General features: G+C 41.7%; 1 protein-coding gene across 1 annotated transcript in view; it reads right to left on the bottom strand.

Moving 5' to 3' along the window:
• si:dkey-12j5.1 (probable assembly chaperone of rpl4) overlaps nt 1–18,540 on the bottom strand; it is a 162,413-nt gene that overhangs the window by 131,174 nt on the left and 12,699 nt on the right. The window contains exon 8 of the mRNA XM_035404803.1: nt 12,274–12,342. Within this exon, the coding sequence (XP_035260694.1) occupies nt 12,274–12,342 (69 nt within the window). The remainder of the gene's footprint in view (nt 1–12,273; nt 12,343–18,540) is intronic.

The following is an 18,540-nucleotide window of genomic DNA, read 5'->3' as shown; positions in this document are numbered from 1 at the left end:
TTATGTCCTAATGCAATACGTACCTAAAAGTAGATAGGCATTTGCACTGTGAGGACACAAAATTGCTGTGCATTTTTATATTTTTGCTGGTAATGCATACTTGCGTACCACTTATGTCAACGCCTGATTATGGACCTGATTATGGGTAATTTGCTTCAAGATGGCCTCTGCAGATGCGTTTATAATTTGGTTCTGCTAGGTTTTAAGGAGGCTGATGCAAGGAGAGCACTGATCTCTTCTGGCCACACAATCCCCCGAACACCACCAGCAGCGATTCTGCTCTTTCTTTTTTACCGGGTGACGTGCAGACGCCACTGCAGCTGCATAGAATCAATGTACGGCAAGTCGTGAGGTAACAACTGGGGCCACATTATGTTCGAAATGCACAAATTAAGCAGACCTCAAAAAGAACCACAAATGAACCGTACAGACAACACACCTCCTGGCAATTAGTGGGTGTTGCTTGCAGAAATAAACAGCTAAACACAAAAAAATCTTTTTGGGCGAGGTCAAAAAAAAGATTTATGGTAAGGAATGCTTTTTGCTGTTCCAGTCTTCTGAAAAGCAGGTGCAGCAGGCATCAGGCACCAGTTACGGCATCCTAAATGGAGGGAAGGCAAATTGCAGCGCTGTGTGATATTACTCTCAGTGAATAATAATTTCCCTCATACACTTTCATTCAAAAGTAGATTCAATGACAATCAGCCAAACCACCTATTTTTTAACTTGCAGGTTTTCAGTTTAAAGGGGCAGTTCACACAAAAATTACAGAAAGCAACATCTCCACTTGCCCGGAGTGCTATCTATCCATCCTCTTTGACGAGCTTTCTAGATATCCACCACAGCTCACCCTGATACAACGGACCTCAGCCAACGCTTGTGGTGCTCAGGGCCAAAAATTTACCACCGAAAAACTCACATAATGACATGGTTTCGCGAAACGGTTTTTATCAAAAACTATTTTCTACTGAAGTACGCCAACTGCGTATATAGGTTTCAACCAAAGCACACCAGTATTTCTGAAGCGGAGTGTCAACAGTGTTTTCAAACGTTGAAACAATCTGGATGGATAGACAGCACTTCGGGTAAGTGGAAATATAGCTTAATTTTACTTTTGGGTGACCTGTCAATTTAACTGTATAAACTACAGATTCTCTGAATTAACAAAATATGTTCATCATCACCCCAATGTTTAGTGTTTGGCTAAAGCCATCTGCCAGTGGCAAGAAAAATAACACGTTCTAAACCAATCAGATGGGTTCTTTTTTGCTAAGAGGTGGGACCTCTGCCTGCATAAGCTCCATAGGCAGCAATGTTTCACTTTCTTAGCGTTTCAATGTTCATTTGCTGCTGCTGTTGCCTGTCAGACAGCAAAGATTGCTAAATGGCACTGGTCTTCTTGGGCCGCTTTCTGCCCAAGAAGATGCGAAGATACAGGAAACGTTAACATAAATCAATATTTTAACTCAACTTGGTTCCCAAACATAATTGAATTCACTATTTTAAAAGTGTGAATGCAATTATAAAGTGACCAGCCTTCCAAATGTCCTTTAGTGATACTGTCCATTGATTCCAATTTAAAACCGTGATCTGCTGTGCTTAAAATTGGATATATAGAGAGCTCCACTTGTCTGCAGTCTGTAATTCCTCACCCTCTCTTCTCATCAGACACTAGAGTGCTTAACATTTCATCTCTCTGATGGCTTCCCCCTGTTTTTTTCCTTTTCTTTCTTTTTGGTTCGACGCACCGAACTCCGCGTGAGGAGCGGCGTCTGGGAGGCCATTAAGAAGCCCTGTAACTGTGCCGCGCGCTGCGCTGGCAACAGAGCGCCATTAGAAGATGAAATGATAATCCCTTCCGTCGCCGAGGAATTCGCGAAGGGCGGAAAGTTACAGCGGGCGACGGGCAGAGAGAAAACTCTGAACCGTATCGCCGCGGAGGATGACGCGGCAGGGGGCCGGAGGTGGGTGGGGGGGGGGGGGGGTGGCGTTTCGATTTAGGAAGCAGGTCTCCGCGGAGACACGGTGAATATCCGTGCGGCGGGGGAGAACTGCCGCGCCCCGTGTCTCCCCACGGCCGCGCGGACTTGGCCCTTTGTGGAGTTCACGGATAATCCGGAAAGTTCTCTGCCGAAAGCCGCATGAGGAAAAGCGGCGGGGCGAGGCCAGCGCTCACCGCGCCACACCCTTCCCAGTTCCGGCCGAGATACTCGAATAAAAAGCCGAGAGTCGAGAAATCAATCCTGGAGTTTCTGTTCGACAGAGTGAGCGACTGTACAAAAAAAAAAGCAACTTCGCAGTCATCTGCCCACAGTGCTGTACAGTGAAATGAAAGCCCCTCTGATGCTCATGGTGCTCAAACCCACCTTCGCCTCACACACGCACTGGCAGCCTTTCAGAAAGTCACCCACCTGCACAGGGACAGAAACAGCAGGAGGAAGTGGAACTGGCCCTGCTTCCTTTGCGAGAGGGGGGACCATTTTGAGTTTTCTGAGCAGATCACTCCTCCATGACATTTTCTCAAAGTAGGGATATCCAGTTTGCTCCTTTGTGACCAAATTAAGTAAAATGTTGCCCATTCAATGAGAAATGAGCGTTGGTTATGAAATTACTGATGGGTAACTGCGTTACATTTAAAAACCTTAATTCACGTATACCCGTTTCCGTTTATCCTGTGTCAAAAAAGGCAATGGGTTTGTCCATATACGCTTGGCTCCAATGTAGCGCCATATGTTCTAACATAGATCCTCTTTACGATTAATGCCGCAACTCCTTCTCAGATTCAGAGCTAATCAAATCTTTACAAGGCTTAATTATGTTTGATGTTAAAACAGCGGGGGGAAATTGAGTTCTTCACGCTCGTTACGGAAGCTTCAGAACCCTGATATCACTTTAAAAATACACTTCGGGAAAAAAAAATAACCTAGTCAGGCCTTCCCTTTTGGCAAAAATCATCTGTAATTCGCAAATGTTCAGATCAATTCATAGATACGCTAGAAGGATTCAACTACACTGGGGAAAAAAACTGTTATTGAGCCACCTCTAACGTCTTGAAATGGAATTAATACACATATTTACTTTTTCTGTTAGACACATTCACTACAGAGTTTTTCCCAAATTGCTGCATCCAGTTAAAACAGAAATGGATACACGGAGATACAAGGGAGGCACAGTGGGATACTCGAGAGAATCTGAGCTGTGCATAAAAAAGAGAAACAGAAAATTGACTCCCCATTTGCTGTAATGTTCCTGGGTTTTAATTAGAATAATTCAAGGAGCCGCAACCAAAGATTTACCTGCCTAATGCAAGTGATCATCAAAATACAACTTCACGAAATAGCACCGTTAATTTGAACCTTACGAACCAACAGAAGATGGAATTTGTTATATTTTTACATTCTCCCCTCCATCTTTAATTAAAATACCCTGGATATATTCCACATATTATAATTGAATTCAATAAAAAGGGCTCACAGATTGCAAAAGAAATACCCATCATTTTTTTCCCCATCTTCTTCAGCACTCTTGGGGCAAAAAATGAAACCACTAAAAGTAATAATGCAAATCGTACATTATATTTTGTTCCAAATGATATTTAATCCAATTTTTTTTTTGTACGGGCTTTTTTTCTTTTTCACTACCATTCCTTTTCACCTTGCATGCCAACGTTAAAACAGCCTCTTCGCGAGCCACATTTGAGTAATGATGTCGCCTTGATTGAAATTAAAATATCTTACACCTATTGAATTTTCAGTTCAGTGCCATGGTTAAGTAAGAGTGGAAAAATATTTAAGGGATAAGGAGATACATTAACGGGAGGATTTTTCCTCCCCCTGGGATCAGTCTCCAGGGGTGTTCGCAAGATTTTTTCCCAGAAACGCGTTAGAGGAACACAGCCACTTTTTGTTTGATTTGCATGCATATAACTCTTAACCCAGCGCAATCAGATTAGAAGGTAAAATGCTAATTAATCGGAAGATGAATGCCTGCTTAACGAGGAGCTAATTCGGAGATAAACCCTAAACCCTCTCTACAGCGAAAGATTACACGCCGGGACTCTTCTGAGCGTCAGGAGCATGTGCGGGAATCCGAAGCGGACGCTCAAATCCTTCGGCTGGGGCTTGTTTATCAACCAGCAGAACCCAGCGCACAATAACATCAGTGCAAGCTCAGATGGAAAAAAAGCTGATCTTATTAAAAGAACAGATAAGTAAAGAAACGGTTCACCTGGAGAGAAAACTGAACTGCCAATCAAGCGAAGTCAAAGAACGAGTACAATACAGGTGCGATTGTAGGATCACATGAGCACCGTGCACTGGCGTCAGAAACGCGGCCAGCGGGCCTATGGCCCCTCCACTTTTAGCCTCCCCCCCCCACCCCCACCCCCCACTTTGTATTCCTAATCTAGTGCTGAAAACACCCCTCAGCTGTAAAGCATGGAACATAAAATGAACTCCCTCTACTCCCGTCTTCCCGTCTAAGAAAGAAAAATGCACACAGACAAGAAAGTGACAGCAATATCAGGGCCGGCTAGCAAGCCAGAGAGCCGTCTACAAAGGCATTTTATCAACAGTAGCATTAGCTAGAATTGCCACTGGGACATAAAATGTTAAGATTTGCTGAGTTAAGTTCACAGTTTGTCTTGAAAAGAGATTATGGTAAGTCAGCTTGCAAAAGCAATCTAACTCACTTATCTCGCTGGCAAACTAGAAAACTAGACTTATTGCTAACCATTATCGAGCTAACCTTCGTCATTGTCGGATATAGTTATCTAGTTGACAATTTTATACGCTATTTCTACTAATGGATTACGTCTCAGTTTAGGAGTACTTATTTTAACTCATGCACCGGTTCTGGTCAATCAGAAGACCATGATCTGCCTGCACAAGCTACACAGGAATTGCTGAAGTGCCAGTTTAACTGGTGGACTGCGGAGCAAAGAGCAGCTGGAAATTGGCACCGAGTTTCAGAGGAGAGCGTGCTGAATTAGCAGAGGTTGCAATGCTCAATGTGGAAACTCCAAAAAGGGAGAAAGTAGGAGTAAATTTTAAATGTTGCAACATTTTCAAGAGGCGAAAATGATTTCACCCCACATATTCAAATCCCTTCAAAGTGAGAAAACAGGATTAAGCACATTAATCATCCTCTGATACTCTGTCCCTCAGGTTAGGTTAAAGTTCTTAAGTGAAAACATGCAATGGGCACCTGGCACCAGATGCATTAGTTCAACTGCACAGCTCAGCTGGTGGATTTAAGAGCCAAAAGAAGCATTTTGGAGGAAGTGTGCCAACATGACACTGCCCAAATATTGGGACAGCCCCACAATTATGACTGGACATTCCAAATGAAGTGAGGGAAAAAATGGGAAGGAGGCACATGGTATGTGCTTTGCTTTATGGAATATCAGGTATGACTCAAGATATTTCTCCAGTGGTGTTCCCCTTTATACAAAACAAAACAAAAGAGTCATCAAAAGTCATCATGGAAGAACAGCATTTTCTCAACATGCCGTAGTGAAGATGTGAGTTTAAAACACACAATACCCCTATATATTTATTTCCAGTTCTGCACGCACCATTTCAGAACAATTCACCTGTAGTGGAGAATTTATTCATTCAGCAGTTTCTGTGGTGAGTTCAAATGCGCTTTTAAATATAAAGAAAATGTGTTATAGAAAAAGAAAAATTTCAACCACCTTCACTGGGATGGTATCTGCGTGTGAAAGATGCAGAGCTGCTGCCAGTTAACCCACCATTTTCCAAATATAACATGGTAACTTGTGCTGTGAGCAAAAGACAATTAAAGACGTGGAGAAATTACTTTAATGCCTGCTCACATTGCAACATTGCTCCTTCCCACAAAGGCTATCTGAACATGCATTACAGAACCAAGAAATTTTCTAGTTCTGTAAAACATTTTCAAATAACCCTGCACTCCACCCTGGCTTTCATCAATAAAATTAACTGACAGGTAATTTCCTAAACAATTACTTTAAATCAAGAAACCATTAAGCTTCCTAGTTTCATTTGAAGGAAGGGAACCATCAAAAATGTCAACTGAAAACACAGAACAAAATGTTCAAACCAAGCTCAGGTTTAAAAGGTGATGTATGTATGTAAGTACATCACAGGGAAAAAAGAGCACTTCTCTGATTAAAATGCACTATGTGAGAATTCTATTCTTGGTACACTGCATTATGTACGAGCAAAAGAGCAGAATATCAACATAAGTATGTCTAAGAGATCCATATGAATAAATTGAGCAGAGAGTCACGTTTTCTACGTCTGAGCAGCTATGGTCGCTGAAAGTCCACCCCAGCATACGGCCTGGTTTGGGGGGTGGGGGGGTGGGGGAGATTTGTGAGAAAAGGAGACAAATGACACAGCAGAAATTCTGCACTGCGGCGCCTTCATTTTTAAAGACCCGTCTGACAACTACCCAGATTCCCATCAAATGAGATGCTCCCCTCCTGGGGAGGAAGGGAAATAAAAACGGGGAGACGAGAGGCGAGGAAAAGCTTCGGCAAAACGCCTGCGAGGCTCTGAACCGAGAACCTCGGGCCCCAAGACGACTTTCCAGAAGGACCCGCTCTCTTTTGATGCTTGATAAGGCAGGGACTTATAAAACTGAAGAGAAACTGGCAAAGAAAAAACACAAAAAACTGAGACAGCAAAAAAAAAAAAAAAGGGGGGGGGGGGAGCTGGGGGGGGGTTTCAATAAAAACTGCAACCAAGTAAACGGAGCCCAATCTACTGAACAGCTTTCAAAGAACGGACTCTGGAGTACACAACGCATTACTTTTGACGCAATTCTCATTGATTGTAGAGAAATGTTTCTGAAACTAAGTTTTTGAGACAAGAAAGAATGAAACGGAGGTTCAAAGTTAAGGAGCCGTTTGTGTAGTTAAGATGCTGCCGGGGTAGCAATGCCCCCGCTTCAGTCTCTGGAATTGCAATCAGTCGTTAGGGACCCATCTCCTAGTTCTCCGTCTCAGGAATAACAGTTCCTGTGGCTGAAATGGGAATAGAGGCAGATGTCACTCAAATGATTAACAGGGAAATCCACTTTGAAATCCAGCCCTTGTTCGGAGCTGAATGTCAAGACTCCGGTAGCAACAGTTAGTCTGTCCAGATTTATGTTGCCATTGCCATTGTGTGCTCTGACTGGGAGACAAAGACTGTTACGAATTTTAATTGCACCACAGCAGTCTAACTAAGATAGTGGCCGAGACGTTCATCCTGAACCGCAGGGGTCGACAACATAGACTCCTACCAAGGCATCGATAACCTGTGGCGCACTTTCTATACTCAAGGCCAACATCTCCTATTTGCACGCGAACCTCCATTCTGAAACAACCACACCACTTGGCCATGAGGCATTATCACGGCCAGGTGATTTCAAGTTCATCACGTGCTTCGTCTCTCGAGATGGAGGGAAATCTCTCCATTTTCCAAGTTGGTGACCACCGACAGCTGGATTTATGAGTTCGTTTCTCCCAGCTTCTGCACATCATTAAATTTTTTAAATAAAGGTCCAGAATGTTCATTTAACAAAGTGGCCTCGACTGCAAATCTGAAACAATACTTGGCTTTAATTAGCAAAATGCAGCGTTCCCGTAGCCATTATACTTAAACAGCATATGAATTCTCTTGATGTTCGCCTGGCAGAATAATTGCCCTGTTTATCAGAATGAGCAAATACTACAATTCTGCCAAAAGCAGTTAGCGTAACAGCAGGTTTACAAGTTCATGGGGGTAATTTTTTTCATCTCCAGTTGTTAAGGAAATTAAATCCTCACGTCGTTAAAAAGGGAACATCTTCTTTCAAAGCGTCGGCAGATGCCGCAAGGCAGGCCCGGTCCCTCCCGCTCTAGCAAGCTCTCACTCAGGAGAACGTACCCAGGAGGGAGAGAGGCGAGGAGGGAGGGAGAGAGGGAACGAGACAGGGAGAGAGAGAGAGAGCCCGTGTTGCCGACCTCACCGTAGCTGGTCTGCAGCAAAGGCCTGCCAATGCAGGGCTGGCTCCCTGACACGCGTCACGTCACCGCTGCCGACTCCGCTGGAATTAAAGACTTCCCCCTGCCAGCTGGCTCCAGCATCCACATCAATCCCGCAGCTCTAATGAGGGGAAGGACATCCTCTCTTTTCTTTAGTCTTTCCGTAAATGAAAGGCTATGTCGGCAGTACTTGTACATTCTCTGCTCAAACAGTTCTCTCACTTGCTGAAGTCTGACATGGCCCAGCAAACAGTAAGTAATACATGGAAGAAGAGGACCGGGGTCCTATGTAAGTACAGCAGTACAGCAGAGGCAGGCTTGACACAGCGCTGGATACTCCCGAGGACTGGAAGCATGTTACGAGTTGAGTGGCCTGTTCTCATCATCACACAGTGAAACCTGTCTGTGGTGGCCACCCAGGGGAGAAACGAGAAATGGCCGTCATGTGCAGGTGACTGCCAGACAAAGGTGACCGCTAAGGCAGGCTTCACCATACCTGCGTACAAATTTCCCCATTTCCTCCGCAATTTCCCAGGCGCTTTTGCCTCCATTAACTCTTCTAATCGCTTCGAGTGTCAGCACAACTGGCTTATGAGCAGCCATTTTAAAACCAATACTACTAAATGGGCAAGGACTGGCTGGGTTTAGCATCCGTGCAAAGGGGTTAAGTCACAGTGCGTAGCAGCAGCATTGGCTGAATAGAAAACCCTTTCCATGACGCAGCTACTGATCACCAAGTGCTCTTGGTGCAGAACGCTCCTGAAGAAAAAAATCTTGACTGCGGACAGGATATTGTCAACTGCCGCACAACAGAGTTTCCTAAACTCAGCATACCAGCGGCCTCTTGACCTTTACATTGGCAGTCCGATATAAGGAGCACTCTTCTTTTTCTGCAGTGCATTTTGGTGGCCTGCAATTCAGCCAAAAACCCATTCTGTGCATCCTCATTTTTCTGTACATTACAAGATAAACGGCTACGACAAAGCTGTGATTAATTCAGTGAAACAGCCTATTCGCAACATGTTCATAGGCTTGTGTCCCAATGGCTACCCAGTGCAGTTCCACTCAATATGACAGCAGGCAAGCTCTTTAAAGTGTGACTAAACAAAGCAGCTCAACTAGCAATGAAGTCGAATGGCATGCCAGGAAAGGTGACATCAAATATCCAACTACATATTTCAAAAAGAGAAAATCAGAGATTAAAACTTAAGAAAAATAATAATAAATTGTAGGTCATGACTGTCCCTTAACATACAAGCCCACGTTCCAAACAACATTTCTAAATTAAACCCAGGAAAAATTGAGTCTCTAAGCTGCTAAACTGAACATGCCAACCAAATTATTGAATATGCTAGACAGCTTGTTAACACAATTCATATTAAAGTAGAATACCTCATATAATTTCAATTTGTATGAATCTGAAGTGCATAATTATAATTTCTGATTTACATGTTCCATCCATTATAAAAACCTAATTTATTGTGAATGTACATTTTCTTTATTGTTACATAAATATTTAAACCTACTTCATCAGCTAGAGAAGGGAATAATGTTCCCTTAAAGCTGCTGTTTATGAAATAATATCCCATGTGTGGTGCTGGCCTGCACACTAAACACCAGCCAAGCTGGAAGGCACCCAAAGGAGCCAGCGGACACTGGCTGGGGTTAAATGTTTAATGGCCGTCGTGAAATGGCACTCTTCAAATGACTGAGCATCCAAGCTTTTTGGTCTCAATGTGAATAGCGACGATAGAAAAGGCTTCATTCCCACTGTCTGTTCGACCAGCTCACCATTTTGGCTGCTCTCCACAGTTCAAAGGCACAGTGCTAAGCAGAGCCGAGCCGACAGGCAAGCCTACAGCACATTCTGTACAGAAAGGTCATGCAAGAGCATTTGGGGAAATCACACACTCTTGCATTATTAAACAAATAACCTTAGCTTTATGAAAAAGGAGCTTTTTACAGAGGAGAAACAGACACCATTTGCTTAGCAGATGCTTATTCGCAGAGACCTTGACTCGTAACATTTTCATTTATTCAGATGGATTTTCTAAAACTGTGGCAACCAAAGTACTAAAGCAATCGGAAAGATTAGTTCCCAATGGGACTCGAACCCAAAACCATTAGGTGCCGAGTAGAGCACTATCCACACTGCACCATGGGATAACCATGTTATAAGAGAGATACTATTTCCCATCTTACATAATTACACCATAGAAACAGGCTTCCGTTACTTCTGAGGCTAACAGCCCATGTACTTCACACAGCAGTTACAGTGCTTCATTCAAATTCAAGGCATTACATTAAACTTAAACATTAACCTCAAACTTCAATACTACTTCACATTAGCGGCCACTAAATTTGTGGTAATAATTTTCTTTCGGAAATGTGTTGTCCTTGAATTCAGAACTCAAATCCATAGCATTCTCACACTGACGGCAAGTCGTCTGCCTTCATAAATCCCGGTAAACAAGCCCCTCTGTGAGAAACAAGTTCAGGTGTGTCTCACAGTCCTAAAGAGCGTGTTCTGTACAGCGCACAAAACCCACCAGGATACCACACAGTGAAGCTAAAGGCAGACAGTAGGGACTAACAAGTTCCCAGTGCTATTTTCAGAACACACTGACAAAGCACAAAATAAACCACCTTCCCCTGAATTTATTATGCCCATTGTTTCAAACTGGCGCGGACACTTGAGAAACACTGCTGCTTTTCGCTACAGGCCTTAATCGAAGTGAAAAGAAAACTACAGCGGACAGAATTATTGTTTTGGGTAACTTTATTGTATCACAGTGCTTAAACCCAAATCAGTTGTTAGCTGTAACTGCAGGAGAAAGTACATTACACGACTGAACATCTGTTGAAACATTAGCCATCAACCTTTCCTGGAGCCATTTTCCCCACACTGAGACACTCACTGCACCAACCTGAATTCTGTCCGGGCACATTCATCAGCACATGTGCACAGTATCAGGGGAGCTCCATCGTTTTGAGACATATTTTTTCTTGATTTGACTTTGTACTACACATTCTTTTTTTATTGATTAGTAATCAAAAATTCACATACGGTTAAAGTGTAGATAATCTTTTAATAAATGGCATTTTTATACATTTTCACCATATGAAACTTATAGCACTTTTTATACATAGACCGCCATTTCAGGGCACCATAATGTTTGGGACAAATGGCTTCACAGGTGTTTCTAATTAGTCAGGTGTGTTCAATTGCTTCAGTACTAAGCTTACAGTAACTAACCGTGATTCTAGGCGGTTGATTCATTTGTCAACATGGCTGCACCAATGAAAGTCAAGGAAGCCATTATGAGGCTCAGAAATGAGAAAAAACAGTCAGAGACACAGACCAAACCTTAGGCTTTCCAGAATCAACTGATTGGAGCATCATTAAAAAGAAAGAGAGCACTGGTGAGCTCAATAATCGCAAAGGGCCTGGTAGGCCAAGGAAGACCTCTACAAGTTGATGACCAAAGAACTCTCAACCTAATGAAGAAAAATCCCCAAACATCAGTCTGACAGATCTGACAGAAACACTCTTCAGGAGGCTGGCATGGATGTGTCAGTGACTACTGTCCACAGAAGACTTCACAAACAGAACTACAGAGGCTACCCAAATAGTACAACAAGCACGTAACCGTCCAGACCCACGGCACAACTCACTTCCGCAGACACATTTTAGCTGGCACCACCTGCGCATGCGTCCCACAAAACGTCCCTCAAAGGTCGCCCGTGAGTGAGTGAGTGAGTGAGTGCGTGAGTGACCACAATTTGCCACGCATAGCCCACGGCGGCAGTTCCTGCGCACCGTGGGAAAAATACCTTTAAATAAAAGCTGAGAATGAGAGCTTTAACCACGTATGAATTGTTTCATTACAAATTGTGGTGTACACAGCAAATCAAGAAAGAAGTGTCTTTCTCCCCAACATGGAGCTCACTGCGTATGTACTTCAAGCTACTTTAAACATGTGAGACTGTGACTGCACAGTCGCCGATTCGGTAGTTCCAGGTCAAGCAGAGGTGATAGCGTAATATGACATTCAACGCTCATAACTAACGCAAACACGGCTGACTCTGCAGGTTTGCTTCCATGAGATGACACCATTCTTCCAAAACTTGTTGATGGCATCCAACTGCAACAAAGTGCAGTGGAGAATAGGCCACTCTAAATATTATATGGCTGCAAGAGTGACATAAAGCATTGTGGAAAAATTCACACACCTGGAAGAATTGGGGAGAGGGGAAGTAATTCGCCCAAACCTTACCTCGTATTCTTCCGCCTCCACCAGCAGCTTGGCTGTCGTTATTCTGGACTCATATGGTGGAATGCCACTCTGCAGGGGAGAAAATGCAATAATGTACACACTATATAACACACATTAAAAATTAAATATCACACAACCAAAGCACTTAGGAAAAACTAAGTGCACAGCTGCAGGGGCTCCCAGTCAGAAGCAACAATACTGTTATGAGGTCCAGCAAAGGCTGGTGTAATTGGCAGGCAGAAATGAGCCACCCTATGAGGACGACTCCAGCAAATTTTATAAGTGGGAAGTCATATTGGATTCTGTGTAAAAAGGCACACAGAAAAGAAATCTCACTCCAGGTAACAAAGGAATACAGCTTCTAAAAGCGTGTAAAAAATCCAGACAAAGGGGTTTCTTTCACTTCTACACAGTGAAAACAGTGAGTGTCTAAAATGGTGTGTATGGGTATTTGTGTGTGCATATATATATATATATATATATATATATATATATATATATATATATACACACATACTGTATATCGTGAGTTCCATAATTTGGGACATAAAAAAGTGTTTCTACTTGGTGAAACTAAAATGCATAATAATGCCCTTTAATAAATACTTTATCCGCATGTGAATTGATTGATTACAAATATAAAATTATGGAGTACAGAGCCAAATCAAGAAAAATGTATTTGTCCCAAACATTATGCAACTCACGATATACACACAAGACAGAAGCAGAAAAACACTTCCGGTAAAAAATAAATAAATAAAATCACTTGCATATAGCCAAAACAGAGTTTTGCCAATATCGTACAAAATATTTATTGCACTCTCCTGTCGAACGTTGGAGACAAAAAATGCTAATTCTGTGTGTTTAACCCGAAATATGTTGTTCAAGCTTGATGCATCCATGTTTCATTTTACACTGTGTTTTTGTCCCACTCTCTTCATATACACATTTATATATATGTAGATATATACATATATCTATATCCCATCTGTAAACCGCACAGGTCTTTCCACATGCATTCAACTGGCTTTATTTTTTCATGTAACAAACTGAACAACCATTGGGAATACCCAAACAGTTTTTTAGGTAACTGTGGAAATGGGAGATGGGGCAGAGGTAGTGCTCTACCACCCAGACTATATCATAGTAAGTTTATATACTGGTCCCATTGACTTTTTTCCACTTTATTCTCTTTGTTTTTGTCCATTTTGTCATTGGTAGTGAGAGCACTGTGAATGAAACACAGCACTTACCTGCTATCACAGCCGTTAGCGCACAGCGCCAGAGCAGTGTACACGAGCCTTACTCGAGGACAGATGTGACAACACCGTCTGAAACTCCTCTGGAGCTTAGGGTTCAGGCCCACTTAATCACTACTCGCGGGTCTACATGTTTATCCACACAGTAATTAGCTGACATGAGATGGCAACACAAAAGTTCGCGTAAAGTCTGCGCTACCACATTTCTGTATGTATTATTTTAAGTTGAATTTCATATTTTTTGAATTGGCACAGTGTGTTCCAGTGAAAAAATCTGTAAGAATGGTTGAAAGGAAAAGCAACTGAACTTGATCCTGTTAAAGCATGAATTGCAAAACAGTTGGACAGCATAATACAGCACTATAAGAAAATATGGGTAAGCTTGGGACTACAGAAATGTTGGAACAGATGTTAAATGCAAATTAAAACAACAGTACATTTTCAGTCTGCCCATTCCTGCAGAAATGATTCGCTTTAATCAGTTTGTCCAAGGGTGTCTTTAATCAATTAGTTAAAACTTTCAACTATCAAATATGACCTCCATCAAGCATCAGTGTGAACCAATTAAGGATTTAAAGAGCCATTATACAATTAAAGATTACATAATCTGTAGATTAATAAGCCTGATTGTTTGAACCATAAAAGTCCCCGGATATTAACATGCAAAAATGTCTCTCGTCTCCCATCTGGAACTCATTTCAAGACCAATGGCTCAGTTTTATTCTCATAATTAGAATACTGCAGCTTGGAGAAGTGGAGAAAAATGAATGCATAACTTGGAGATTAAACCTGTTGTAGAAAAACAGCCTTCTATGGATTATTAAATACATTTTTTTTAATTTCACAGACCAACTGCAGGTAATAATTTCTTTTCCGCCTGTTAAAAATGGCACCAGAGGTTTGAGTATGCAAGTCAAAAATGAGAAAGGACGATGACATCTTAGTGATGGTGGGAGAAAGGAAACTAAAAAAAGATCTCTGCAATCTTCGCGCTAGTCATTATTCTGCTGACGACGAGTGCACTTATCAAACCTTGTTTACATCCCATCTATCTTACTAACGTCACCGACTTCACCAGAAGCGAAGTGTTCCTTTCTTGGGCTGCTGTTGCATTTGTGGGGATGGGAAGGGGGGGGGAGGGAGATCAGGATACCTGCTGTAAAACACTCTAACCTCGGGATCTAACCTCGGTACTCTCCCGACAAAACAAGTTTGCATTTATTGGCTGTCTCCGAGCTGCCAACGTATTCCCAATTAAGCTGTCCCTCTTACACATGCGAGTAGGCTACTGGAGGGGGAAAACCCTGTCTCTGCCAGATTCTGCACTGATGACCACCTTTCTTAAGACACGTGAATACTGGTTCTTTCAAATGCATAAACACGAAAAGATAGTGTTTAAAGTGTTACTATTAAAACATGCCGTGAAACCAAAAAATGTGATTAAAATGTTAAATATCACAAAACTATGAATGAATAACTTTGTCAAGATCTGTAAGGACACACAACTATATACTTCAGTGTTTATGTTTGAATTTTACAAATTATTTTGTGCAACTAATAAGAAAACATTATTGCGGACCATATCAGACAAGACAGAATATGACATTAGAAAGACTGTGAAGGAGCCTCTGAGCATGGAATAAGTTTAGCAAGCATTTTTAAAGTTATACAGTTTAAAGAAAAAGTATTGTGACCGCTGTTTTACGTCAGTACTAATACAATTGCATTTCAAATCTATCACCGACTATGAGGCAAAATTTGCAATGTCTGCATTTATTCTATGCATTTTTTAAACAGACATTGAATTACAGTTGCAAGAAAAGGTTTGTGAACCCTTTGGTACTGTTTAGATTTCTGCAATAATTACTCATTTAAATGTGGTCTGATCTCCACAATAATAGACAAACAAAACCGGCTTAAACTAACAAAAAACAAATAATTGTACTTCTTGTCAATACTGAACACATCATTTAAACATTCACAGTCTACAATGGAAAAAGTACGTGAACCTCTAGGCTAATGATTTCTCTAAAAGCTAATTGGAGTCAGCTGTTCCAATCGATGAGATGAGATTGGGGTTGTGAGTTGGAGGTGCCTTGCCCTATAAAAAAGGCACACTGACAAAGTCTGCTCTTCTCAAGAAATATCCATTCATGTGAACCATGCCCTGATCAAAACACCTTGAGAAACTTATAAGAACTATAGAGATGCATAAAGCTGGAATAGGCTACAAAAGTATTTCTAAAGGCCTGGGTGTTCATCAATTCACAATAAGACAAGTTGTCTACAAATGGAGGAAATTCTGTACTGTTGCGACCCTCCCTGGGAGTGGGCATCCTGCAAAGATCACACCAAGAGTGCACCATGCAATGCTGAAGGAGGTCAAAAGAACCCTAGGGTAAGAGCAAAGGACCGGCAGAAATCTCTTGAAATTGCTCTTTTAGTCTCTGTTCCAGTATAAGGAAAAAAATTAAACAAGAATGGTATTCATGGGAGGACACCATGAAGGAAACCACTGCTCCAAAAAAACATTGCATGTTTGCAAAAAAAAAAACCACTGGGATGTTCCACAATGCCGCTAGGACAATGTTCTATAGATGGAAGAGACAAAATTTGAACTTTTTTGCAGAAATCCACAACGCTACGTTTGGAGGGGAAAAGCACTGCTCACCAACACCAAAACCGTATCCCAACTGTGAAGCATGGTGGAGGGAGCATCATGGCTTAGGGCTGCTTTGCTGCCTCAGGGCCTGAACAGCTTGCAATCATAGAGGGAACAAAGAATTCAATTCTATCAAGAAATTCTGCTTGGTTCAGAACAAAAGCCTGTACCCACACCAGCCCTTTCTGGATAAGATTGTGGACTCCTGTTATAAACTAAAAGATACAAGACAAGAAAGCTGCCAATGGAGGCCAGAGACCGGAGTATGACAAGCATGAATGCTATTGTGAGGACTAAAGAAAGTTAAATTCAATTAGAACTATGGCAGAAAGTTTGCATATTCCATGGTCAACAGCAGGCTATGTTCTCTCCTAAAGAACAAGCCAACTACTGGTGGACTTCAATGGAAGACATCGGAACGTGATGGCAGGAGCTGTGAAAAAAAAATCCTAAATTGTCAGCTCAAGTCATTGATAATGATCCCCATACACTGGGGAGTGGAATAATGGCAGATCACCACACAGAAGACTGACATAGGCAAATTACACTGATGTAAGCCTCTCATGAATACCAAGAACAGAAAGGTGAGACTGAAATTTGCACAAAGATGCAAAGATGTTAAGTAAATACACATTGTACACATGTGACTTCCAGAGATCATGACTTGACACTGGTGGCAAGGCAAGAGACTGAAATTGGTTTACACAAGGAAAGCCAGTCAGGGTAATCAAACTTACCCTTAGGCATAACCAAGAAATTTCCATTTCACTGTGATGTCAATAGTAAAACCATCAGATAAGAGCCCATATCAGCTTTTGTTTAAGGTGGTCAATTAACATTTTACAACACTAATCTTATTTTTACACATTTTTACAAAAGCCATTTTTGAGCACAACATTCCTACGCTTCCTCATGAATTGTCACCTCTAATTTAATTAAACAACGATTTATCAAGTATATAACAGACATGAGAGAAAAATGGTTTCAACAGCGATCAACTTTCAGAGGTCTCAAAACAGCGGAAAAGAACAAAAACCAAAGCATTCTGGTAAACTAGACAGATGAAGTTACTAACAACACACCACCATATTTCCAAATGGCAGATATATGTAGGGATTGAATTTGAAATTTAAGCAGGAGTGCAGCTGTGAAATTAATAACACATTCTTGAACAGAAATGAAAGCCTTCAAGATCTAACATAAAAAAGTGAATAGCAAACTATGCAAATTGTGCGGCCATCAACGATTTCATTAAAATGTCCAGGATATCAAAGGGAATACTGTGTTGTGGATTCATAATTTCCCCTTTTTGATTTGGGGACCGGTAATTTCAATCACTGTGGCTGATCTCTGACTCAGAGCCTCACAGCCTTCAGAATACTGCGGAAAAACACTTTCTACATATTGCTGTTGCAACAGAATCAAACGCAGACATGTGACAGCAGTATCAACGTTATACGAGGGGGGCAGGCCTCGGTGTTAGACAGCCAGCATACACGCTGTTGTCACCGTGCTAGCGATGCTCTCATCCGTTAACTCTGTTTCCACCACGCTCAGTGAACAAAGAGAACGTTCAGATATTGTGATCCACGTCGGGGGTTTTCAAACTTGGCCCCAGGGGCCCACTCTATATGCCAGCTTTCATTCCAAACATAATTGCAACCCCTGAATTGTAATAAGCTCTTAATTGTTCTTAATTAGACAATTAATACCTATTGAGGGGGTTATTTGCCCTCAGAAATAGCTGTGCAAACCCTGAAGAAAAAATACCCCGTATTTACATGCCACGAATTCTAATCAGTCATATGATCTAAGCTTTCACTTTCCATCATGCACTATATTGGCAAACAGTTCCTTTAGAAAAAGGTTAAAGTTTTCATTAGATTAAAATACGGACAGACAGATGAAATCAGTGGGATCATAATTGCTGGACACCTTGTCACAGGCACAGACAATTTTTGGTACAATTAAGTTTGAAGACAAATTAAAAGGCAATGAATCACACCTGCACTGTGTTGTAATAAGTTTAAGAAAAAAATCACAGAAGAAATGGAAACCTTAACTGAACAAAAAATTAGAATGCAAAGTAGGTTCCAGGGACTAAGTCTGAAAAGCCCGGATGTACATTGCAGTGATGACTCAAGTATGTAGAGAATAATGTAACAAGAACAACAACATTCTTTTATGGAGAGGATGCTGGCCTGTAATCTTCTGCAGCCCCAGGCCCACTGAGAACAGAGCCATGGGGCTGGGTCATGTGGCGGTCGCTCACGGTTACCCCGCCAACCTTGAGAAACCTTCTATGTATCATGGGACCAAACATAAATATAACATAACACAGCGTCT

The sequence above is a fragment of the Anguilla anguilla genome, chromosome 1, assembly GCF_013347855.1.
Source record: "Anguilla anguilla isolate fAngAng1 chromosome 1, fAngAng1.pri, whole genome shotgun sequence".
In the NCBI taxonomy this organism is placed as follows: domain Eukaryota; kingdom Metazoa; phylum Chordata; class Actinopteri; order Anguilliformes; family Anguillidae; genus Anguilla; species Anguilla anguilla.
This window is presented reverse-complemented; position numbering and strand designations above follow the sequence as displayed.